The 27,231-nt window shown below is 38.2% G+C and overlaps 1 protein-coding gene across 1 annotated transcript in view; it reads right to left on the reverse strand.

Annotated features, from left to right (window-relative positions):
* Positions 1-563: 563 nt before the first annotated feature.
* Positions 564-27,231, reverse strand: part of LOC124864482 (rho-related GTP-binding protein RhoN-like) — a 36,695-nt gene continuing 10,027 nt past the window's right edge. Inside the window, exons 3-5 of the mRNA XM_047359279.1 lie at positions 10,167-10,276; positions 4,538-4,672; positions 564-1,594 (exon numbers count right to left, since the gene is read on the reverse strand). Coding sequence (XP_047215235.1) covers positions 1,325-1,594; positions 4,538-4,672; positions 10,167-10,276 — 515 coding nt within the window. The 3' untranslated portion in view covers positions 564-1,324. The remainder of the gene's footprint in view (positions 1,595-4,537; positions 4,673-10,166; positions 10,277-27,231) is intronic.

The raw sequence follows: 27,231 nt of genomic DNA on the forward strand, positions 1-27,231 counted from the left end.
TCACTGTGAGTGAATCTTTTGACTTTAATGGCAACAGGAGTGCAGGTATTGGGCTTAATGCATAACATGAACAGAAATAACAAGAAAAAAAATATATTTTGGAGTCTAAATAGAGTTAAGGAGTTAATTTTTATTTTATTTTATTAATTTTCTAGAGATTTCTTCTGTTTTTTGCCTGTTTGTCACACTTTAATGTTTCAGGTCATAAAACAAATTTTCATATTAGACAAAGATAAGGGGAGTGAATACAAAATGCAGTACTGAAATTATGATTTTTTTTGTCTGTCTGTCTCTCTGTCTGTCCCTTTTCACATTTAGGACTAGGTTGGTTTGGATAGCTTTTTTCTTTAATTAATTAAATCATTATTTTAAACCTGCTTTTTGTATTGAGGTTATCTTTGATATTAAAAATTCTTCAATTATCTGAACCTTTTAAATGTGACAAAAAAAAAAACAATAGTAATCTATCTGTAGCGGGTTCAATGCCATTAAAATAATGAAAACCATGAAATACAATTTAACCAGAAATTGAACATTCCCAGAGTTTAAGTACAACAAAATACTCCCAGTTTTCAACCTTTTTTTATTTTTCCACAAAGAAGTATCTTTGAAATTGTGTTAACAGCATTAATTTCAGTGAATCAAACTGGCACAACTGAAGCAAATGAGAAGAAATAGTGTTAAACTGAAACAAAGAATTCAATACTTGTTTCCTAAAATGCACTTTTGGTGGTAGTGCTCTCTCTCTCTCTCATACACACACACATCAATAACAACATTTCCGTCTCTTTCCCCCATCATTCAGCTAAACGCTAGTCCACTGTCAGCATAAATGGTGGCTTTGCTTGTTTTTCTCGCAAATATGGCAACAGGAAGTATCTTCAGGCAGCTCATCTCTGCCAAGCAACACTTTCCGTGAAAACAACAAGTTTAATTTGCAGATATCCTGAACCAACACGGCTCCCCTCACTAGGCCACTCTCCGCTCTGCCATCCTTAATTTCACTTTAATTCCCTCCGACGAGACGGCACTTCCACTATCGCAGCTTCTGCATTTCCAGAGGGTTAGTACAATTTTCCATGGTTTCAAAACAACACAAAGAGGTAAACAGCTTCTACAATATGCACACACACAGCAAAAAAGGGAAATAAAGTCCAAAGCATTCGTTTTCATGGAGCAGTGTTTTTCTCTCTTCCCTTGTCTACAGTGCAAATAATTGAAGATGCACAAAACAGAACCATCAAATAATAAATAGACTTTCTCTTTCATATATTTCTGTTTTTGTGTATTTACATATATACTGTATATGACTGAGGCTTGGACTCTACATTAGTATACAACTCTTGGCCCGGTCCTTCCGCATGGCTGGGGCTTGGTCCGTTTGCTCAGTCCGACCCGTCAGAGGTGGCAGGGGGACTTGTGACACCCTCTTCAGGCCTCTGCGGGAACTGCTGCGTTTTAGCTGCGGGTTGTGCGGTCGTCGCACAGATGCTAAAGTAGTAATGTGGAACACGTCTCGCACGCTGTTCTCAGAAACCTTGGCGGTGCACTCCACATAGGCGACTGCCCCCATCTGTCGGGCTATTGCGCTGCCCTGGAACAGGAAAGAGATGAGATGTTATTAACAAAGAGGTACATGTCAACTTAGCAAAATGTGTCTCAAACAATAAAAAAACAGGAAGGAGAAGAGTTTCTTAAAACATTTAGGTTGCAAGGATCTTCTATAATATTTATTCTTCTCTGCTTTCTAATTCTTTTAAATTATTTTTGATGCATACAAACTTGCATGAATGGTGCCCTGGGCGTCAACTCCCCATTGACTACACATGTATTAACACAAAAGAACACTTGCTCATGGTACAACAAACAGATTATATTTTTTTATTTGGTTCCCATGCTGCCCCTTATTAATGGCACTCTGGGCAACCTCCTATATAGCCCACATGGAAAACCATAGCTGCATACATATACAATTGACAAAAGTCTAAAAACATTTGCTTCCAAGGAGTTTGTTGCAGTTTTCATAAGCTATTTTGATGAATAGTTTGACTGGTTTTCTTCATGTCTTTCAAAGTTTAATTTCTTTCAACATTTACAGCTTTTTAGGATCATAAAGAGATTTCTTAAGAGCTAACTTTACAGTAAAGCAGGAAGCTCTCGGGTCCTGTGTCAGGCATAGGGTTTCTGAAAGGAAGACTGACACAATGGCTTCGACAAGGTTTCCTCAAATTTTCACATCAAATTCTATACTTTTCCAAGCACAGATTTCAAGATCTTTTACTCTTTTATCCAAATTTATTAAGAATAAAACACAAACGGTTACTATGAATCTATAACATACGTACAGTATGTCTAAAAAGCTGAAGATAGGCACCAACCCAATCATCACCATGCACAGATAAACAGTTAAAGAGGACGGACAGACTGATGGATGGATGGTTCATTTCATTTGGAGGTATTTAGCATCTCCTTCAAAACAACTTATTATTTCCAGACTGCATAGAAGCCCTGTGAAGGCCTAGGTCTTTTTCTTTGGTTAATACCAAAACAGAAATAAAAAGGGTGTAAAAGCAGTCAATACTGAATCAAGTTCACTTTAACACTTCAGAGGTAAAGTCTGGCTGCTATATAGCAAAGTGTAAATAAATTAGGGAAAGTTTAAAACATATGTAGATTGCTGAATACCAAATGTAGCTTTCAGAAAAAGAGTCTAATTCACAGAAAGCCAAGAGTCATTAGATAAATAAAGGTTCTTCATCTGACACACGAAAACACAGTTGTATAATTCTCAGTCTGTGGGAAAACAAAAACAATCACAACTGATGTAGTCAGTGAAGCCACTCAGAGAGACTAAACTCAAATAGAACCCATCTAGCTCTGAAGATTACCCCTGAGTAATGTAACAATATACACAGATAATTAAGACTGCAAATTGTTTGCTTAAGATCGAATGACTTTGAAATCCCTTGGCCTCACTCAGTGATGCACTTCTGAGTGGGCTGATCTCTTTTGTTTCATGAGCAGCTTTTAATTCGCATGTAGAGGTTTATACACACAGGATGGAACTTAAACCACATGCTCTCTTACACTTCCAGCTGACGTGGTTTGATTTCTATCACAGGTGCTCTGAGGTACATGTAATGAGCAATGAAGCCCTCATCAGGTGGAACAGCGGTTTTAGATTCAGCTGTGGCAGGTGGAGGGGGGGAGCTGATCGAATCTCGGGCAGATTAAAGTGGAAATATCTGGAGTTCACCCAGTGGTCACTCTCGTTGGCGACTCTTCAGCTCTGCTCTAAATCAATTTGAGATCAACAACAGGATAACAACACAAGCCATTGGATTAGAGCACCAAAATGTTTGTGTGCACAGCTCCAGCATCTGCTGTTAGACTCGTTTTTTTGGGTATCTCAAAACACCGCTGCCTTGAAACTAAATTGAAACCAAAAAGGAACAAAACAACCACTTAATGTAGTCTGCATAGGACCTGCTATTCTATTTATCAGTAATTTCTTTGTTTTATATATTTTTGTTGCCCAGGATGTTCATGTTTCCAGAACTCAAAATTCTTTGAGTTCAACCAAAAACAGAGAGCGTCAAAACCAAAAGAGCGAGAGTCGTAACCAAAGATTTTTGACATGCGCAAATAAAAGTTTATGTTTTGCAAATAACTTTTTTCTCTTCGTGAGAAAAAATGAGTCATTTTAAACAAAAAGTTTTTTCAAACAATTTTTTTTCTCCCCAAAATAAAATATTCCATAAAAAAAAAAAAATCGTTTTGATCACAACTTAATATTTTTTTGATTGAGATTAGTTTTTTTTGATTGAATATTCCAAACGTTTTGACCACAATTTATTTTTTTTTATTGAGATTAGTTTTTTTTTAATGAGATTAGTTTTTTTTTATTGAGATTAGTTTTTTTTTATTGAGATTAGTTTTTTTTTGATTGAATAATATTGAGACAAATTTACCTCCATAGACTTTTGGCAAAAGTCTCCTATTGTTGTGCATCTAAAACAGAAGAACAGTAACGAGCACAATGAGAGCTGGTTAAAATTCTCAGATTTACAGTTTATCATCACCCTCCTGTCCTCTTCTCCTCGCATCCTTTGCTCAAAGTCATGGCTGCACATGATAAAAGGACTCGCCCGTTTATCAATGTCCGTTTTCAATTCATTCTGCATTTTTAAAATCCCTAAATCTGCATAAACTCCACTTACCACTTGTTCTTGAGCAGCCTTTAAAATAAGCAGCCTTAAAACTACGTCTCAGCAAATTCTGGTCAATATGCCAACCAAAGCAAAGCACCCTCAAAGGATATTACACTGCACTTAGTAGTAGTTGATCATGTTGTATACCATCTTACTAAAAATGTAAAACAAAATGAATGTTCCTGCGGATTTCCCTTCTGCATTTGTTGCCGTTTTGATTTTTTCTTCCAAGGATTCTCTGGTAAATTTCTTTGAGGAAACACTACCTCTGTATTCATCCCAACCCCCTTTTTTATCTCAGATATCCATCTCCAGCTTATTCTCACCTGTTCATGAGTGACAGGGATTAGTCGCTGTTTAGAGAGTTCCCTCAGGGTGTTGACGTCTGTCCTCATGTCAAGCTTACAGCCCACCAGCACCACTTTGGCGTTGGGACAAAACTCTTGCGTTTCTCCTTGCCACTGCAGAGACAGAAGGAAAAAAAACACCTATATCATCATCACTTACAAAAAAAAAACACCAAAAGCTGAGCTGAGGTACAGTTGAAACTTCGGTCTTCCAGAGCGAGATCATTGCTGCAATAATTACGTTTTTTTTTGTCATGCAGAGGAGTTGCAGAGTAATGAAAATGGTTTAATTGTGTAAGAGTTTGCATATAACCCTGAATGTTCTGTTTCTGCAAATAACTGAATGAAGTAATGTTTTTTGTGGATTTTAAACAAAACTACTCTTTTATTTTTATTTTGCATATTTTTGAACATTCCCAAGATTTTTATGTTCTTCTTCTGTTATAAAAAAGGAATTTTTTAAAGTCATTCTTGCAACATCTTCTTCTAATTTGTTCCAGCAATCCACAAACATACACAGATGATTACGAAAACCTGAAAGCGCTAAATCTCTTTCTTCTTATGATATTCCATAGGCAGTTGTAGTTTATGATTTAGTTAGGGAATAATAATCAACACAAACTGAGAAAATCTGTTCAAGAAGTCTTTAGTACGGCGCAACGCTGGTGTAGGGTTAAGCGTACGACCACATATAGATGCTATAGTCCTCGAAGCGGCTGTCCTGGGTTCGAGTCCCATACCCGGCGACCTTTGCCAAATGTCTCCCTCTCTCTTTGCCCCTCTTTCCTGTCTACCTACTATCAAAAATAAAGGCCTCTAGTGCCGAAAAAAAATATCTAAAAAAAGAAGTCTTTAGTACCTTGAGGGAATACTCTGGATTTTTTGACATGGGGTTCTGTGGAGTTGTTACTAGTTGTCAGTATCTTACCACTGTCGGAGGGGGCTCAACATCACAGTTTTGTAGTGAATAAATGTCATATTTAAAAGTTACAGTTTTAAAAGTTCTCTTAATGTTTGCATGAACACCAATATTTCTTTTCTTTTTGTTTGAGAATGCAGTTACTCTAAAATATCATAAATCTGCTTTAGAGCAGCTCCACTCTGACTAACATATAGCTGAAACCTTAGGTGAAACAGAACTTCTGAGCAAATAGAGTAGACTTTGCTGTTTACAACAGGTACGATTATGACTGCAAATAACAATTACGCAAACTCCACTTTAACAAATTTGAACCATTAATGCAAAGAATTGCCAATTCTGGAGTAGAGATATGCTGCCCATCATTGAATTTAGTATCACAGATTTGAATATGAAAATACATATTGTTGACTGATAGTTACCAGGCTATATTTATGCTACACAATGACTGTGTTGTAAGTCAAAAAACAGATTAACAATGAGAAAAAACAATCTTGTTTAACTACTTCAGAAGACTATCAGGATCAGAGAAACTGCACCATCTACAACATGTCAGTGATTAATTCAGGCTACGGGGGAGCAAGAGAGAGCAAAACTTTCTGCAGACAGCAGGCAGGCTAAGCAGAGTACAGCTAAATTGTCCTGTTTTAACCGTGGAGCTTTAAACCTCTCTTTATCATGCAACATGCTTTGTTTGGTACTGATAGCAGACTTTGGAAAGGTACATTTTCTGACTGTGCTAGCTGTGTTAATCACTAATATAATAATTTATTTTATTAAAATATAATAATAATATTTTTTACTTTTACTCTATCATGCATGATGTGCTTTGGCTGCTGTTGCTGAAATAAAAACAGTGACCATTTCCGGCAGAAAGGAAGACAAATTAATTTGAATGCAGTACTTATTTCTTCTTTCTGTTCTTACACAGAACTTTGAATAGAAATAGATATTTGTATTGCCTTGGCAAAGGTTACACTGTCACTGCCCTAAGAACAAAGTACATAAAATATCAGCCAGAAACAACTACAAAAGGAAACATCTAGCCTCATTGATCAATTTCAGGTTTTTGAATATGTTATTTTCTTTTGATAGCAGAAAACATGTCATATACAATAACGTCTCTGACAATATAAGTTGAGGTAATGACTACTTAACAAAACAGTTAGGGTCTTTCTGCTTATGGTTCATTGACCCCAGAGGATTTTGGTGTCTCTGTTTATTTTGTTACAAATCTGAATGGAGACTGCAAGCAGGAATTTGTCACTGTTATTAACAGCAGTAAGGTTTGCAGATAACAATGAAAGATGATAATTCAGTTTTTGAATGGTTCTTAAATACCCCATCATAAATTTGATATATGTGTCACCATAAGAAACTTTATTTAAGAGTAAACATTGAATAAATACTTTGAGGGATGGCTACTCTGAACAAGAACCACAAATTCTTTACCATAATCATCTTTGATCACATTGTCCTCAGTAAGTGAGATGGCATTGGCAGTAACTATAGAACCTGATCTGTGTTTTAATCCAGTTGAGCTTTCTGAGTTATCAAAAACATTTGCTTCAACTAATCATTCAACCCTTATGTTAGACCAAATCTCAACCAAATTATTTAAGTGTTCCCTTTGATTACAGCCCCCCATCATATTTAGATATGATTAATCTATCCTTAGTAAACGGATATGTACCACAGGCTTTTGAGGTAGCTGTAACTAAATCTTTACTTAGGAAACGTTCTCTTTATCAAAATTACTTAATAAATTACAGACCTATGTCGAATCTTCTTTTGAGAAAATAGTTGATAATCAGGTGAGTGGGCATTTATACCGTATATCCTGTTAAAAGATTTTCAGTCAGGTTTTAAGAGCTCATCATAGCACTGGAACAGCACTGGTGAAAGGTAATAATGATAATGACTGAAACATATTTCTAGTATTTGTAAGATTTCCTTATTTCACCTCTGGAACATTGCCAAAGTTAGAAACATCCTGTCCAAGAATGATGCTGAAAAACTAGTCCATGCATTTGTTACTTCAAGGCTGGATTATTGTAATTCGTTACTATCAGGATGTCCACAAAATGCAGTTAAAAGCCTTCAGCTGATTCAAAATGCTGCAGCAAGAGTTCTGATGAAAATTAAAAAGAGAGGTCATATTTCTCCTATTTTAGCTTCCCTTCTTTGGCTCCCTGTTAAATCCAGAATAGAATTTAAAATTCTCCTCCTCACATATAAAGCCCTTAATGATCTAGCTCCATCATATATCAGAGATCTGATTGTTCCATATGTTCCTAACAGAGGACTTCGTTCTCAGACTGCAGGTTTACTGGTGGTTCTTAGAGTCTCTAGAAGTAGAATGGGAGGCAGATCCTTTAGTTATCAGGCTCCTCTCCTGTGGAACCAGCTCCCAGTTTTAGTCCGTGAGGCAGACACCCTGTCTACTTTTAAGGCTAGGCTTAAAACTTTCCTTTTTGATAAAGCTTATATTTTGAGTGGCTTAGGTTATGTTAGTTATGCTGCTATAGGCTTAGACTGCTGGAGGACATAATGACCACTGTCCCTCCCTCTGCTACATTTTCCTACTACTCCCCAATTTTGCATTATCTGCGTGCATTACCTTCTCCTTCTACAGATGATACACTTGGCCCTGTCTTTCAGTGTTTAATTCTGTCTCTCGCTTAGACATAGCTACTGAGTTTTTACTCCAACAGACTTGACAACTGGCTCAGAGATTATCTACTTAGCTGTGTTTCTCTCCTAGATGACGTCACTAAAGGAGCTTCTACTGTTATTAACTTTTTACTTTTCTTTAACATAGAAAGTACTTCTGGGGCAGGAGGACTTATTATCAGTGCCTCGGTGTTCTTTCTGTCTCTCTGCTGTTCTCTCAAACCCCCAGTCGGTCGTGGCACTGAGCCTGGTTCTGCTGGAGGTTTCTTCCTGTCAAAAGGGAGTTTTCCTCTCCACCGTTGCTACATGCATGTTTAGTATGAGGGATTGCTGCAAAATCAATTAAACAATGCAAGCCCCTGTCCACTGTCGCTAGATTCTCATAAAGGAGGAGTGAATGCTGCAAGTCACAGAGTCAATGCAATCTGAGTTTACTTAGATAGAAAACTATTTAACCAATTTGTATTATGAACTGAATTTGACTCCACTGTTTGATAACTACGATCAACTGGAATGCATGTACTTGATTTGGAATCTGTATGATTCAATTCAATTGACTTTTTTTTGTAATGTGCTTTCAGACGACATGTGCTGTGAATCGGTGCTATATAAATAAACTGAATTGAATTTCTGTAAATATAAATTAATGGTAAAAATCGTTTTTTCTCTCTCATGCAATGTTCACTGTTTCACTAGCAAGAGCTGAGCCATGTGTTATCTTATGCCAGCTCAGATTTCCACCCTACCCGAGGAACATTACTCATTCCTCATACATTCTCTGTCAACAGATCTATTTTAGGTTCTTCTTAGAAAAAGGTCTAAGTGTCTTCCTTCTAAACTCACTCCAAGATTAAATGTCACTCTGAGACACAGCTGAACCAACACTGTTTCTCTTCCCTACGACGCAAATACAAGACAGCCCAGCGTTACACCCCCTGCCGCGTGCAAAATGTCATGGTGTCAGTTCATCCTTCACGCTTAGCATCACCTTTAATCTTTCCCCATTCTGTCAATAGGACCCAGTCAAAAGCTTTGATTCTTTAACCCCGTCTCCTCCTCCAGCTGTCATCTACTGACCTCTAAGACCTCCTGGCTTCTACAGGTCAAGAGTCTAATTTTGGATGCAGACTGTGCAATGGGTTTTCCAATTGTCCCCCGAGTTTCAGGGATTACCAGGGTGACAAATAGGGGCTAGGAGTAATGGCAGTCCCTCCTGCGATGTAATTCCTAGGGAAAGGCTAAAACGAGATGCAGGCAATGTTGACAGAGACCACTGAGATAAGCCATCTTGGGTTAGACCAGCAAAAACTTCAAGGGAATTTACCAGCTCCCCACAGACCACTAAACACGTCAACGGAGGAACCGTGGGAACAGTCTTTAGCCTGCAAACTGTGTAATTCAAGAGCAGATACACACACATGGAGTCAAGACGTGATACTAGTAAAAAGCAGAGGCCTGGTTTGCATGATACAAATGCATGCAAAGAAAACCAATAAAGTTGTGTACTTCAAATATTTCACTATTTGTGGTCCACTGACTTAAAAACTGTTCACAAACCGCAATGGAGAACTCTACCCTACTATTACACACATTGAAATTTTTGACATTCAGCCCTCACGTCCAGACAACTGTTTAGCTAAACTAAAATTTCTAAAATTCTTGAAGCCCCATTTGGAGTAGCAGGCTCTAAAACAGCTCATCAGATATGGTAGACTAATTTGCATTTAAGATATATTTCTTGAGGCCACCCAGCTGCAAAGCCTCTCCTCTTATTTTAGACGCTGACCTTTTATTTTTTATGGCAATGCAGGTCAAGCATCTGGATATTTTTATGAAAGAAAGAAACGGGAGGTTGCAACCTCTGATTTCATCAACTGTTGGGGCATGAAAAGCTGCTGGCACAGAAAGCCATCATTATGGAAAGCTGATCAGGTTGGTTTTCTTGTTGGTTTTACTCTATAAGCACATATTTACTGCTGATGTAAAGTGTTTGAGAAAAGAAATAAAAACACTAACCTTTTTAATAACGCTGTCCAATGTTTCTGGCCGGCTGATGTCGAAACAGATGAGAACAGCGTCTGAATCAGGGTACGCCAGCGGCCTTACATTGTCATAATAAGTGGAACCTGTGGACACACATCAACACATAGTACAAGGTCATGGTGTATTTTAAAAAATTCCTGTGAGTTTTTATTTTGACCAGATTTAACCTCACAAGGGTTTTCATCCCAAACATATGGCTCTTTCTGTCAATTAGAAACTACCAGAAAGGTGATCGAAAGGTTATTAGCACATGCAAAACACAAAGCAGGCACAGTGCCCCGCACGCCAGCACGCCGCAGCTCAATCGCACTGTGCAGATGCAAATGAATGCTGATTTTCACAGTTAGGCATGCATATTTGCGTGTAGTTTTCTCTTGGGTTTTCCACACAGCTGTGACCTCCCCTTATCACATGAGGAGCGCTGCTCAGAGAAATATACACACAAAAGTGAATTATTTAAGGCTTATTGGAGACTTAACCCCTACTTATCTCAAAATGTCTGTTAAAAAGGTTAAAGTAAAGGCTCAGGAGTCTCTGCTTTTTCTTAACAGATGTTTTTTTGTCTTTAATCGTACATGTTTTATTTAATCTGTGTAATCCACACTTGAGTTTTATTCTTGCAGTTTAATCAAGTTTAAGGACAAGTACAGCAACAGACTTCATAGTTACACAGCCAGCTCTTATTAGGAAACTTGTAAAAATATCTGGGCAATCAAAGGAATGTGGCTGCGACTGTGGAGGCACCCTCCCTCCTGCCACCATTAGGAACTGACAGTGGCTCAATGTGCACGGCTGCACTTTAAGGCACAAAGAAACAGTTGTTTGCTGCAAAAGTCCACATTTTACACAACTTTGGAATGCAGAGAAATTAGTAAATCAAATCAAATATTTGGACACTTTGGTATGTTAAAAAGTCTGACAACTAGATTTATTCCCCTAATGCAGTTTATGTTGATGGATTAACTCCATGGAGGAAATGGCTTGTTCAAGATCTGCATGCCTTTGTCTCGTGAGGCAAATGGAGTCTGCACAAAAGGAATATCGTGTTGTTTTTAACACCACTGGGTTCTTTTTGTTAGTGATGGAATGGCACAAAGACAATAGCTGCACACGACCTGCACCCCCTCATCATTTATTCAGCTGTCCCCCGATGACCTGCCTCTCTATGCAGAACAATTCAACAGGCGCTCTGTTGCAAAATCACTGGATAAATAAATGACAAATTTAATTCAGAATTCATTTCTCGCCTTTATGCACTTTGACATTGGGGGTTACAAATATATTGAATTCCAAAATGTATTTGTGGTACAGTTTTTTACGAGCTTGACATCTGCAAACAGTACTGTCATCTTCAGCTGCCAAAAAATAACTAAAAATGTTTTTCATTCTTTGGATTACAGAGAGTCTCCTTGTGTTAAAAGGTTATAATCCTGTGGAAAAAGTGTTTCTTCTGTGTCACACTCCAATGGTTCAGATCATTAAATATTTAAAAATTTAATTAAAAAAAATCTAAATAAAAAACTGTTTTCAAGTAATGATTTCATTTATTAAAGGAAAGAGTTAGTGCAACACTCTCTGTCCTAATTCAAAGCAGAGTCACAACTTTTTAAATAATGAAATAACTACGATTAGCTACATTTTTGGAAAGCTAATTTCAATTTCACTAGCCAAATCCAGGTCATATCTCATTACTGCCAGAGCTGTAGAATAAAGAAATCCCTTCAAAAGAACCTGTCTGACAGAATGAAGTAGGCGAAAAGGTCTGAAAAAAACCAACATTTCTTGATCTAAAAAAACTTAACAACAAACAATAAACAAAGTCCGAAATGGGTGGAAACACTATTTCTAAGGCTTGGGGACTCCATTGACCCAAAGTGAACAATTATCCACAAATAGAGAAAACATGGAACAGTGGTTAATCATCCCTGGAGTATCCATCCAACCTAAATTACTCCAACAACTCATTCAAGTGGTCACAAAGAAACCTAGAACATATAAAGCACTGCAGGTCTCACAGGTCTCAGTTAAGGTCAACATTCATGAACCAACAATAAGAAAGAGACTGGGCAAAAACTGCATCTATGGGAGAGTTCAAAGATGAAAATGGGTGCAGACCAGAAACAACATATAAGGCCTCTCTCAGATTTACCAAAAATCACCTTGAGAATACCCAAAAAAAAGTTTTAAAACATGTGGTAGACTGACAAGAGTAAAGTAGAACTACTTGGAGGGTGTTTTTCTTTTTACACCAAGAAAAAACAATGCAGCATTTAATTAAAAGAACATCGGAGTGACAGTCAAACATTGTGGGAATGGTCTTTGCTGCTTCAGGACCTGGACAACTTGCTGTAATTGATTTGACCATAGATTCCTCTATCTACCAGAAAATACTTGAGGAGAATGTCCAGCTTTTAGTCCAGGACTTTAAGCTCAGGCTCGCTTGGGTTATGCAGCAGGACAGGGATCCAAAGTGCTTATCAGCTAACCTCCATAGAAAAATTAAGGTACAAGACTGTGTTTCATTTATTGTTTACCAATCTATTCCTAAAGAGGACATTTTGTGTTGATGCTAATGGAACCTGTGCAAGTTTAGCCATGCGTTGTGCTGACGCATATTTTTTCTAAATACTTTTTGACACAATACCGGTTTCATCTTTGCATGGACTAGGTCTAACTCCATGCAAAAATACCACCTTTTTATTTGGCATTTTTAGCAACATGGTAATTTCTCACATAGTATTTTTGCCATTTGTCTGTTTATAGATGGTTTTTACTACTTCTGGTTGTGAATGCATAATTTTTCATTTTAAAACTATTTTTACTACAGCTTTGATTTGTGGTGGCTTTTTAAATGTTTTAATATATATATATATATATATATATATATATATATATATATATATATATATATATATATATATATATATATATATATATATATATATATATATATATATATACAGACCTTTAGACAATGTGAACTGAATTTAAATTTACTACATAAAATCAGTCACTTTAATAAATCCAGTTAGGAATCTGTTGCAAGACTGTGTAAAAGGGCAAAGCCACAAACAAAACATGTTAAAAATATTCATGTTCTTATAGAGGTTCTTTCAAAAACTATCCAGATACTGTTTTTACAGTGAGTTCATCTAAATGTTACAGGATGGTATCAGGAAATCCACTCTTCATCTCTTTACATCAAGATTGCCTCTGTTCTGTACTGCTTAGACTGCAGACTAACAGTCAAAAGAACCCAGTTGCAGGAAAGTCCAACAGTCAGCAAACCCCACATTGTATGACAGCAGGCCCTGATTGGTGCCGGTTACACATGAGGTACTGTTGCGATGCAAGTTCATCGTAAATATGTATCCCACACTTGCAGACCTCTATTAAGGTTATAATTGGGGGAAAAAGAAACTGAGCAGCTTGGGGTGGAAAGAGGTTAAAAAAAAAGGGTTGAAGACTCTGAGCACAGAGCTGCTGATGGTGCGAGAGGCAGCCATAGAGTTAAAGCAGAATTCAGAGAAAGCTGAGGAAATGTAGATGAAGCAAAGTTGAGAAAACTGTACTTTTACGTTTGACATCAGCATGTAATTATAACCAGTCTGTTCGGATGAATTTGAACAAAATGATTGGCTGGTAATTCACCCAACAAGTCCTGTCACGCTGAACCAATTCAGAGTTCATTTCTGTCCTGGGTGACAGCAGGCCTCCATCAGCACTTTTTAAAAAACACAGAAAAAATTCCACTGAGAGTCAGGAGAGGGGCAAAGTGCTGCTTTTGACACAAGTTGAAGAGGCATAAATAAAGGCCAATTACCATAACAATCAAGAGCACAAACAACAGAGGCAAGCAGCAAAAAGAGACCCTGACCAAGCATAAATAAAAATAGTGATGGTGCTGCTGAGGAGAGAACGAGTGGTTGCCTGGACAGAAAATGAAAGCTTTGGACTCCGTGGAGCTGGTTTGTGCCCATTCAATGTGAGGTGGAACAAAAGGTCAATTGAATTTAAGATGGGTCCAGGTTGAGATGGATGTAGCAGGAGGGCGAGAAAGGAGCAAACACCATGGCAGGAGCTATTAAGAACCATCATGCCTGGCAAGGAGCAAGCACCTGCCATAGTGTGCAAAGTAAAAGCATAAAACATCCTGTAAAAAAAGTCGGCATTCACTTGATTTAAAGCATGCAATCTTTTAAAATATATACATTTTTCCCTCTTACATCTGTGAGACTAATTAATGATAAATCGATCTGATGCAGAACTATTTGCAGAAAGGAGGGAGGAAAACTTCAACCATCAGCTGGATTTCATCAGAAGGCCAAGAATAAACCATATAGGATGCTGAGGTGGGTTGGAACCTAGTGCAGCATTTACATACAGTAATACGGCTCAAGGGTTTGCGTCAAGACTACATTTATGATTTTTGTCCCCTGAGAAATTGACTCCCCTGTAAGGACAGTCTGTCTGGAGCATGACATCTCTAACTGCTCATTCAAAAGCTCCTCAGGGAGAATCTTGCTTTACTGGAGCAGACAATAAAATAAACATAACAGTAAAACTGAAGTGAGTTATTTGATTGAGAAGACAGAGTGCGCATCCTTATCTTACAAAGCCTCCCCAGTTTCCCTGCATTACTCTGTACCCTCAGTTAATATCTTTCCAACACATTGGAACCTAAAAGGAAACATTACAAAAAAAAGGGGGGGAACTTGTGTTGAGCTAAACGTTGCTGACATCCTTATTAGGTAATCAAGATCCTCTAAAAACCCTTGTCAAATATATCAAAAATCATTAAGCTACTTGATCTTCGTTCCTCTCCTGCTGCTGTATCCCTCTCAAAATCCACCTTCAAAGTTAAAGAGAAGCATTTCAAGTTTTGCCAGTTGAGTGTCGTAGCAGCCTACAGGGAAGCAAATGATTTCATTGTGAAGCAGTGAAACGAAGTTAGAAGGACAGGGCTGTGGTGGTTAGAAGAGGCTTTGAAAGAAGTGACCAGAGTTGTTGCTCCATTCTTTAAGAGGTAATGCAAACTTTTTTATTGCTTACATCCACCCTGTGTTCTGAACAGCTGTGGCTTCTTTTACCTCAATAAAGTTTTGGCTCAAACAGGGATAAACACATGGAGCTGCCGAGGCACCCTTGGAGAGGAGGTGCATTTACTTTGACCCAGTGCACCTCTCTTTGGTACAAAACAGCATGTGTTTTATTATGTGAAAGATGGGCTGCACAAAACTTTATCTTACAATGCCACCACCTCCAGAAACTAAGATTGTTTAGTGTAAAAGCCCCTGACCTTATTCCCAGCACAGACATTGTCTGCTCACACTTCAGAATCAAACAGAATCCAACTGGAATATTAGAACATAAATAAAAGGTACGTCCGCATTGTATCTAACATAATAAAATTTTTTTCTTGCATGCAGTTAGGAAACAAATCTGTCAATTTATTCATGCAAATTGTTCATCACAAAGTACCAGTGCATAATTGTAGCTTCATTTTAAATTAGAGAGAGGAATTTTCCATGCAAGCTTTTTAACATATATTTACTCTTTAAAAACATGCCTTTAATACAATGTAATCACTTATCAAGGATTTGCAGCTTCAATCTGAAGCCTGAGAATCATTTGTCCAACAGCCAGACATTCCTGGTTTACTCGGTTAGCGGTTCTCCAGAATTTACCAAGTCTGTGCAGGCAGATTAAAAAAAACTACATTACACATCACATTTAAATTTACAGTAAAGAAATGTGTAAATGTGTTTTCCGAACAAATTTGATTGAACTGTAATTTAGCTATATTTTATTATAATTGGACTGAGTTTTAATTGTATTACAATCTGACTGTACTGTAATTGGATAATAATCTGAATCAATTATAAATGCAATATAATTGGACTGAATTGGGACTCCATTATAATTTAACTGAGTTTAATTGCATTATGAGTGGACTATGCTGAAATTGCATAGTAATTAGACTGAATTGTATTCACGCTGTAATTGCACTGAATTGTAACTGGATTGAGTTAGAATATCATTATAACTCGACCGAACTGTAACTGCATTTTAATTAGACTGAATTTTAATTGCTTGGTAACAGGATTAAACTGTAGTGGCTTGATAATCTAACTGAATTAAAGTTACTAAATAACTGAAAAGAATTGTAATTGGACTGAAATAAACTGGCTTGTACCGAACTTAAAATTGCAGGTTAAATTAACGTTACTTTCTCCTACTTAATTTCAACAAAGAGTTAAATGCTGGTTGTTTCACATCTAATCTAGTTTAAGAACAGAGTTTATTCAATATGTTAAAGTGCAAGAGACTGACCGTTTACAGTTTTGACTGAACACACACTGCCGTAGTTTGTAGACGTCATAGGAAAGTAAATTCAGCTAAGAGAAACAAGCCATTATTAAGCCAGTAATGAAGACACTCTAGTTGGCCTGAGCTGAGGACTGAAGTTTCTGTTTTATTGCTCTTTCAGTCTCACATACAGACTGTATTGCAGCTCACACACATCCGAACAAAAAGGCTGAGCTGTTGATTATGATTGTCCCAAGACTTTGAAATCATTAGCTTGCAGACAAGGCACAGGAAGTGACACAGGGTTAAATGTCCATTAACCTCTCATGTCTGCACGCTTTGCATGAGAGATATTGATCAAAGCAGCACTTCCCTTTGTAGACTGTGAAGCCTTTGAAAGGCATCAAGCACCCTTTATGGATCTGAGCTGATTTAATGCTCATGACTGTTGTCCTGTTGCAGGTTTATAGAGTAGAACTCAATGCTGCCAAGACAGAACACACAAGAGACAGAGCATCATTACTGTCTGCTTCCCAGACCCCTCAGCAGAATAGAGATGGAAGTAAGTCTGCTCTCAGTTTCCCTCAACTCCAGCATCTGTTTTATTATCTCAAACACACACACACACACACAACACACACACACACACCACCAGAGTAGCAGATACGCAACTCATCCATCGTTGTCTGATCTTTGTGTCTGTCTCAGGCTCTGGATCATGCCGAGCTTTGCTTTCAAAGATCACTGATCTTCTTTGTCACACACATCATCTGTTGATCTAAATGCACACTCATTGTCAAGCTTTACTTTGCTTTTTCCCCTGTGAACTGCTTGAAACTGAAAAGACTGCAGACTGGTGCAGCAGCCTGAACTATGACAACCCTTATTCCTTGGAGATATCTGTGTTCTTTGTTATTGCACTACAAACATTTAGATGCGATTGAATAAGAAAAACAGGTGGCTGTGAATAATTGCCTGTGTTGTACAGGATGTAAATGAAAAATCAGTTTTATCCGCTTTTTTGTTGTTGTTCTGTAAGCTTGATGATTTAAAGACAACAGCCGATGAAAATAAAGATTGTTTTTGGAACACACATGGTTTAAACATGCTGTTTTAGTTTTGTCTGCTTGGCTTAAACATGTAGAATAGGAAAAGCCCCGAGAGAAAATATGTTTTTCTTTCTCTAAAGAAATTAGAATTGCTTTACAATCCAGTGCAAATCAGATCAGAAGAGACAGAGCTTCAAAGGAACACAGATAAAAGTGAAATGAAATTGAATTAAAGATAAACACACTTAGACAATAATACAACTGACCAAGCATAATGATTTTGGTCGACTTTTAAACATGCAATCTTTCAAACAGATAACTTTTTACTGATTGTCACAAAAGAAGCATACAAATAAATATATGCAGATTGGTTACTTTAACAGATCTGCAGCAAAGTGTTTTTCACAATTCAGTGTAATGTAATGTACAGCTTGCTATAATCAGACTAGAATTTAAAATGGTTAACTACATTAAAGACTAAAACCCCCAAAAATGATTTAATTTCCGTTCTTCCTCTTACTGCCTTCAGTATGACATTTACCAGCTGGCATGTGAAGGCGACTGAATAATGTTTGCTCGTGATAAACAGTAATAAGACAGGTGGATTTTTAAATCACCTTCCTATTTTAAAAGGGTGGCAGATCCTTCATATGCATTCATATAAAGTAATGGAAAGTAAAGTAAAACCTTCTGACTTCTCTTCTTAGTAATCATGATACGGCACCCTCAACAAGAATTGGCACCCCTAGGACAGTAAAAAGCCTTAAAATAAGTATTGAATACTACTGGTACTTCAGCTGTACAAGACTTGTCTCTTTAGGCAATGGACACTTCACATGTCTCCAGCATAAAACTAAGAAGTAATATGTGTAAAAAAAACTCCTTCTTGCCCACCATTAAGTATGGTGAAGGATCAGTGATGCTGTGGGCCTGTTTCCAAAGGCAACCTTGTTAGAGTGCATATGCCCAAATGAACACAGAAAAGGTTTACAAGAAACAAAATCAAGCTTTTATAATGATCATCTAGTTCCCTACACTACGTACTGCAGAAGACTTTAAGGGTTAGCTGAACAGAAGATGGTATGCGAGAGCTATCTAGCTTTGTTGCTCAAACATAACCAAAAGCATGAATGAAAATAAAAGGAAATTAGTAACTATAGCGACCACTGCAAGCTAAATCAGACACTGGGTTTAAATTCTGGACTCCAAAAGGGTTTTTGTTCTTGGCTTGAATATGTTTATTCGCAAATTTGAAATAGGTCAAAACAAATTCCTTTTATGTCCAAAAACGTACTTGGCAATAAAGCTTTTCTGATTCTGATTCTGATTCTAGGTGTTGATGTTTTTTGGTCAGCAGTGGATTTCACCTTGATACCTACAAATAGATGCATTTATGTGGCCTGACGCTGGGCTTAACGGGTTAGTATGGTTATTATTTGGTACATGTTCCTTTACCTGTAGCAAGAACACATCACATTAACCATGTTGGAAAGTAAATAAAGATTTGGAGTGCTAAAAGTTAACAAGCTAGTCAGATGTAAACCATCTGTTTTAGTTGACTTTAGTCATTTAAAATAACTCAAACTGAAACTGACATTAACAGTCAGTTTCATGAACTCATGATCTGCTGACCGGCCAGATCAGCTGATAAGGCAAATTGGTACAGGATGCATCTGGTTAGCATTATGGCCTTCCACCACTTGGAGGATGTGTATATTTTTCCCACCAAGGTTAGGATGATATGATATCTTTGTACTACAGGTAAGGAACCTATTACCTTTAGTAACTTCTCAGAACCTCACTTGAAAAATCCAGAACTAACCCTTTAGGTGAGACAAGTGATGTCTGCATTGCATTAGAGGTTGTTTGGGATTATTTTGTAACCTCCTGAAAAAACAGTCAGCGCGATCATGGTGTTATCTTGGTAGTCAGTCACTCCTGGTAAGTCTCACCTCTGCTCCATGTTTTCCACATTAGTGAATAAGAGTTGTCTCTGTGGTTCATTTGAATCCTAAATGTTTAGAAATGGCTTTGTAACCCTTTCCTTGTTTCCTGTTCCTTCATTTATTTTAATCTGGGTATTATTTATTGCGTTTTGAAGTTGTTTGGCTTGCTTCATGTTGTCAGACAGGCTCCATGCAAGATGTTTCTTGATTCTACAGATCAGGCAATAATCAGGCCTGGACATAGCTAGTGAAACTGAACTAACAAATGTGGTTACTTTATTTTAATTGAATTTAATACCTGATTTATCAAGGGGCAATTAAATTTTCAGATTGGGGGAGGTATAAATAGTTGTTTTTCTTGATTAAATAAATTCATCAGCATTTAGATAGTGGGTAGCAAGCAATGTACTGTATTATCAGCTCTACATTCTATTTAGAAAACAATGTGGGATTTGTTTTTCATATAAAACCAAATATTGCCAAAACGTTTCTAAGTTAACTGTTTCCTACCTATCCCACCAAGTTCTAAAAAAAATGGTCCAGAATTGAGATATAACCTTTGATCAGGGGGTTTCTACACTTAATTTCGCAAAATCATTTCTCTCTTTCTGTTTCATGATTTGTTAACAAATCTACACTGTCAAAGTGAGCACAACATAAAGTTTACATTTCCCATCTATGTGTTTTTCAGGGAGCTGAAAAACGTTTAATTATCTTTTTCGTTTTAAGTTTCGAATTTCTCTTCCAAACAGACCAGGAAGGTGCCGCAGCACCACTGAACCTCCAGTTCAGTCCCAACAACATAAACAAAAATCCACTTCATTCCCATCCATCTTTTCATTCTGATCAAAATCATCTGCAGGGATGTGTCACTGATGGCTTGGCAAATACACACAGCTTTCAATACTGCCACTAAAAACTGTTTCCTTCTTGGCTTTTGGCATCTCAGCACCTTGGATGTCATGGGCATAATTTTCTAGAATTGAGCCATAAGAGGAAAATCCACAAAACAGAAAAAAAAACACAAAAAGATTTTGAAGTCTCTTTTTAAAACACTTCAGACTTTAGAAAATACTTTAAATCAGTGGTGCAAAATGGCAGATAAATCAGAACAGGATTTTCTCAAAATTGTTTCCCTTTTTTATGCAAATCAAATTCCTGGCATTCCTGACACAAACTACTAAACACTAAACAAGCTGCAGGAAGTTTTATTTTTCTGCATGAATTCTACTTTATGTGGGAGCTCACCAGGTTAACTGTCATCACTTCAAAGCACTCCTGGCTTTGCCAAAAGAGCACTTCACACTCTCAGAAGTTTAACTTCATCTCTAAATTCCTTAAGAAGGCAATTACAGCCTTGTCTTCCACTCCTACTCCCCTATCAATCTCATATTCATCTTACAAAACATGTATTTCAACTCTAAGGTTTTCATTAAACTTGTAATAACACTGTGACAGCTTCTTCACTGTCCACAGCTGCCTGTTTTATATGAAAGAAGAAAAATGGATATCCAGTCAGCTCCTGCACTGGCATATGAGAGAATGAAAAAAAAAAAATGTATCCATCAACTCCACTTCCTCCAGTGTATAACCATCCAAACACATCCCTATCATGGTGCTATCTATACCCCAGCTCACTTTGCAATCTCCAAAGGAAGCCACCAGGGAGCCAGGGCACCACTTTAAGTGCAATTCCACTTGCACAATAACAGGAGTAGCAGTGAGAAAGTGAGTGCTTTGGACCTTGTTTATAAATAAAGTCATCCATAAATGATGGGATCTTTCAAGTGTATGAGCAAGGTGCAGGTCGGTGGGTGAAGGATGGAGGTATCCTGCATCTCCTTATGCTTGGATGGATAGCAAACAGATGCTAAGGAGGTATTGCTGATGTAGAAGCAGGGAGCCCAGAGGGACTCAGAGCTAGTTTTGGGAATGGCAAAATACCTCAATGCAGCAATTTGAAGAGAGCTGATCAAAGCTGGAGCAAAAACAGTTACTGTTGTACTGAGGATAGGGAATGGACCACAAGAAAACAAGCAGAACTGCAGCTTTCTTAGAGGTTTCCATGACTGCATGGATCACTGACGCATTCGCTGCAGCTCCTGTTGAAGGACAGGAACACATGGCAGCTTTGGTGTCAGGGTATAAGAAAAAATAAGAAAAAATATCAGCCACCAGGTTCTAAAACACAGTCCTTCACTGAATAGCTTCAATGACCACCTTAAGAACTTCAAAAACTGTCAGTAATATTTTTCTGTATGACTTTATTTGTTATGACCCTTCAATGTTTGGGTTTTGGTGTTTATTTACACCAACATGCACTGACCACCCATACACCAACCACACCCTACCTTTTAGGATATCAGAGAAAGATGCTAATTGGCTCTTTTTGGACCTAAAAACAAAAAGGGCCTCAGGGCCTGATAATGTCTCCCCATCATGCCTGAAAGCCTGCGCCGACCAACAGGCACCCATCTTCACTGAGATCTTCAACAAGTCACTGGAGCTGTGCAAGGTTCCCTCCTGCTTCAAACGATCCACCATCATACCGGTACCCAAGTAACCCACCATCACAGGATTAAATGACTACAGGCCTGTAGCCCTGACATCTGTGGTCATGAAATCCTTTGAGCGACTGGTGTTGAAGCACCTGAAGGACACCACAGGCCCCCTGCTGGACCCCCTGCAGTTTGCCTACAGGGCAAACAGGTTGGCAGATGATGCAATCAACTTGGGACTACACTTCATCCTGCAACACCTCAACCACCCAGGGATGTAAGCCAGGATCCTGTTTGTGGACTTCAGCTCAGCCTTCCACACCATTAACCCAAACATCCTCCACCAGAAGCTCATCCAGCTACCGGCCTCCACCTGTCAGTGGATAACCAGCTTCCTGATGGACCGGCAGCATCTTCTCCACAAGAACCATCAGCACCGGTGCCCCCCAAGGCTGTGTTTTCTCCCCACTCCTCTTCTCCCTCTACACAAATGACTTCACCTCAGCGGACCCGTCTGTGAAACTCCTAAAGTTTGGAGATGACACCACTGTTACTGGTCTGATCCAGGTCGGTGATGAGTCTGCATACAGACAGGAGGTGGATCGGCTGGTACACTGGTGTGGTCAGAACCACCTGGAACTTAACCCACTCAAGACTGTGGAGATGATGGTGGACGTTCGGAGAACACCACTCCCACATACCTCCTCACCATCCTCAACAACACTGTGTCTGCTGCGGACCATTTCCTGTTTCTAGGTATCACCATTCTTAAAACCTGAGATGGTCCTGACACATAGACACTGTTCGAAAGAAGGCCCAGCAGAGACTGTACTTCCTGAGGCAACTCAAGAAGTACAACCTTCCACAGGAGCTTCTCATCTTCTACACTACCATCATCCAGTCTGCCCTGTCTTCATCCATCTCAGTGTGGTTTGGCTCATCCACAAAACAGGACAGGTCCAGACTGCAACGAATAATCAGGTCTGCAGAGAGAATCAACAGGGCTGACCTTCCCTCTATCCAGAACTTATACAGGTCTAGGGTCAGGAAAAGGGCAGCTAAAATCTCTGCAGATACCACACACCCTGCACATAAACTGTTTAGACATTTACCTTCAGGTGGCACTGCCACATAGACCATTTCCTGCCCCCCTCTGATGAATACTTGACAGTCTAGAACAACACCATGCATACTTGGATTGATCTCACATTATGTTGTATTGTAAAGTCAAATGTCTATATATGTACATTTAAAAAAGATATTCTTTATTAGTGAAAGCAAAGTGTACCGGAGTCAAATTACTTGTTTGTCTGTACAAACTTGGCAATAAAGCTGATTCTGATTCTCATCTATTTGTGTTTTGATCATGACCTTGTTATTTAATTGAGTTTAGAATGTCTTGCCATATACAGTCCATATATCTGTGTTCATTATTGTTAGAGAGGTGTTACTAAGTTCATTCTTTTGTGTTTACTAAATCTTGTGTTCTATTCTCTGTATATTTTAGATCAGTTTTAGTGTTTAATTGTAATTTATTTAGTCTAGTTTACTTCCCTCTGCGTTAATTATTTACCTTCCCTTTCTGTACATTTTCTGTCTTTATTAAACCTCCACCATGATCCTTCCAAACTTGTCAGCATGTTGGTTCAGCTTCAAACTCACACTACATGACATTATTAGTCTAATCGTGGAGAAATTTGGGCATCCTCTTCTTCACAATTCACACCATGATTCCGTGTTTTTTCAGCCATTCTGTTGATGCTGTGTTTGGAAACATCATCTTGTCAGCGACCCAGTTTGGGCAACAGGCCCTTTGAAATACATATATATCAAAGAGAAGCTCATTGTGATCTGTGTGAAGCTCATTGTGTGATTTTGGGCTCCTTGTAACATGGCCAAATCCTCACTCTGCCACCACCGTGCTTGACGGTTGGCCTTTGTTGCTTTGCTGTTTGGTGTTCACCAAAACTACTGCTGCACATTAAAGCCAAATATCTCTACTTTGATTTAATCTGTCCAAAGGATATTGTACCAGAAGTGGAGCTTTCTCCCTTCTGGTACCTTCCAAAAACCTGATGTTTGTTCAGTCTTTTTCTGATTGTACTGTCATGGTCTTTCAGATTTAACATACAAACTGAGGACAGCAGATTCTGAGATTGGGCTCTTACTTTGGGGTGAATTTTAAATATGTTTTAAACTGTTTTAAATATTTTCCACCCTTTCAAGATTGATAAGCTGTAAGAAAGGTAATCTCTAAGGTCATTGCTGACGGCTTTCCTTCTTCAGATTGTGTTAACAACACAAATGTCCTTGACGAAATGATTACATTAAACTTCCAGTAGGACTGTTTTATTTGATACATGTAGTTGAGAGTTCACTATTTAACAAGAAGCTACATGCGTTTAAAATATGACACAAGTTGCTGTTGGGCATCTGTTTCAGCACAAACCCGAGCAGTTCGGGTCTCAAGGGGCCGCTACCCTTTTTCACAAAGCCTCTGAGGGCCGGCTGTGGATACGAGTGGGAAAACCATAGACCATCTCTTGTCCTTCTCCCATTATCCCCTCTAGTTTTAAATGTAGTGAGCACTGGCTAAATGCACATCATGCTCCTACGGCAAGTCACCCACACCCTCTATACTTATATTAGATTTAAGTTGTAATCCCCCCGCCCTTTCTTGCCTATTGCTCAGGGCAGCAGATGTACTTTGGGCCTTATTGTGCATCCTGCTCCCACCCAAACACCCTTAAACAACCCCTGTTACGCCTCAGGTCAGCCGTGCAACAATAGGAAGGGTCAAAGGCTCAAAGCTGTAGGAATTCCCATACACTAACTCACTCAATCATGCATATGATTAAGTACATGTGGTTACACACATCAATCATAGGTAAAAGGTTAGTATTCAATTTTTTTTTTAGCTTTATTTAAATGGTGTAACTATTATTAATGTAGCCAGAGGGCTAAGATCTGAAAGGAATGTGGTCATCAGAAGGTATGCGAGACACACCGAACTGAAATCAAAAAGCCCATTTCATCAAGATTGTAAAATTTCATGTTGGGGAAGCAAAAAAATGTTTTTATGTAACTTTTGTGTTTATTGGGCTTTTTGTATCTACAACTCACTTGATGACTTAAGGCAATTTGTGACAAAAACAGAAAAGAAAAACGTTTGGCTCCATCAGTCTGAAGTCTTAGCTTCTGGCTACTGCGAATGACCTTTTTTATGTTAAGACCATTATTTAAATCTTAGCTACATATAACCATTAATAATAGTTAAATATCACATTTAGGTCTATAAATCTGTTAGATGTGTAATAAAGTTCAAACCACATTAAATAATAATCACATTAAATAAATCAATGAGTGAATAAGAGTCAATAATTTCCTCTCTGTGGAGTCATGTGCAACAGACCAAAATATAAGATAAGATTTATACTCAGTACTGATTACCAAAAACATTTGAAAATGTATAAAACAAATGTCAACAAATCTGAACTGCAGTAGTTCTAACATACAACTTATTGATTATGAAAAGAAATTAAAACCTGAAAACAAACCATTAAAGGAACAATAATTAAAACTAATTAAAGATCTAAAAATTACAAAAAGCTTATCTGTCCCTCAAAAGCTGAAAGGGAAGGAAAACCTGGTGAGACTGAGCTGAGTTAAGGAACAGCACCTCATTGGAAGGGTTAGGACTTCTCAGGTGGGAATTGGTCAACCAATTAGACGTGGATGTGGCGTAATTATGAGGTGTGGCTCACATGCACAGTCAAGAATGAGTGGAGGGTAACCTTTCTATCAATTTCTAGAACTTCTTCTTTGGACATCAGGGAGACTCTTTAAAGTCTCAATGTATCAAATAAACAATATATCACTTAACCACTGAAACTATTTTGTGACTGATGTTATTTGCATGTTCAGCATCACCCTCCAATCTTGTGCATGTAATCTTTTTCCTTTTTAGATTTATTTTTTTTTGTGGCACTAGTGGCCTTTATTTTTGGCTATTTCATGTTCTTTTTTCGATGGAGGCATAGAGGAAGCGGGGTGGAGAGAGGTGTAAGACATGCAGCACAGGGGTCGGAACTCGAACCCGGGACCGGTGCGTCGAGGACCGAGGCCTCTGTACACATGTCATGAGCTCTATGACTTATATTGTGAAAGCCGTGCCACCATGCAATCTTTTGAGTAAAGCACAGCCCTCACACTAAATGGTTGCCACGATCAACAATTACTATTTACATTTTTTTATTAATTAGTTATGGATAATTTCAAAGCTTTCAGGGATTCTAAATGAAGGAAAATAACATTTTTAAATTTAATACAACTCTTATCTCTGTGTTGTCTACACATTGTGCTGTTGAGCTGTTCAACTTTTAGAGAAACAAACAGGAAAAAACAACCTAGCAAGGTCATAGTTTCCTCATGTTTGAGATACCAAGCCTCCACTTTGTACATGAGAGTTTGCTTTAACTAGATCTATGGTTCTACAAGGCCATTTGAAATGATCTCCAAAAACACAATCTTTGTGTTATGTTTTGATATTAACCTTTTATACTCTGTAAGTCATTGCAACAGCTAAAGCTATTCTGTGTTAATAGCACTTCATAATTAAGCTTAAGAAAGTGCTTGTAATTTGAGATAGAGCCAGTCATCAGAAGTTAAAGTGTTACTTTTCTTTTACAATGTACCAAAACACTTTCCTTTTATCCTGTTCAATAAAATGTTCACTCCATAAAGGTTTATCACTGTGACTTCTATAAGGGACAGAATGCAGCCTGTCAGCCATATGCAGTACCTTTCAGCAGTGCTTTTTAAGCAGATTACACTGTCGCCCTGTGCTAAGCATTAGGGTGACTGCAACTAGAGGCTCAGATGTGGTGAAAGAAATCTTCAACCTGTAGCTGTAACCATGGAGACATTTGTAGCTCATCTCACTGTAATAAGAGGTCAGAATGAGCGGGGAGTTGCATCTTCTAGGGCCTACCAGAAGTGCTTGTTTCATTGTGTATGGGCAGGTGGACTTGTGCGCTCCTCGGCTTTTTGTATGCATTTAAAAGCAGGTTGAGTACCGGGGTTCGTGCAGCTAGCTGCACTATGTTTTGAGCATAGGTGTGTGTGCTTTTTTGTGCTGCTATGTGCCACTGAGGAGAGCAGATATTCTTGGCAGTAATTACACATCTGCCCATCCGCTGCCTTACGATCGCTAACTGCTAGTGACCTAAGCCCAGTG

Source organism: Girardinichthys multiradiatus, chromosome Y, assembly GCF_021462225.1.
Source record: "Girardinichthys multiradiatus isolate DD_20200921_A chromosome Y, DD_fGirMul_XY1, whole genome shotgun sequence".
Classification (NCBI taxonomy): domain Eukaryota; kingdom Metazoa; phylum Chordata; class Actinopteri; order Cyprinodontiformes; family Goodeidae; genus Girardinichthys; species Girardinichthys multiradiatus.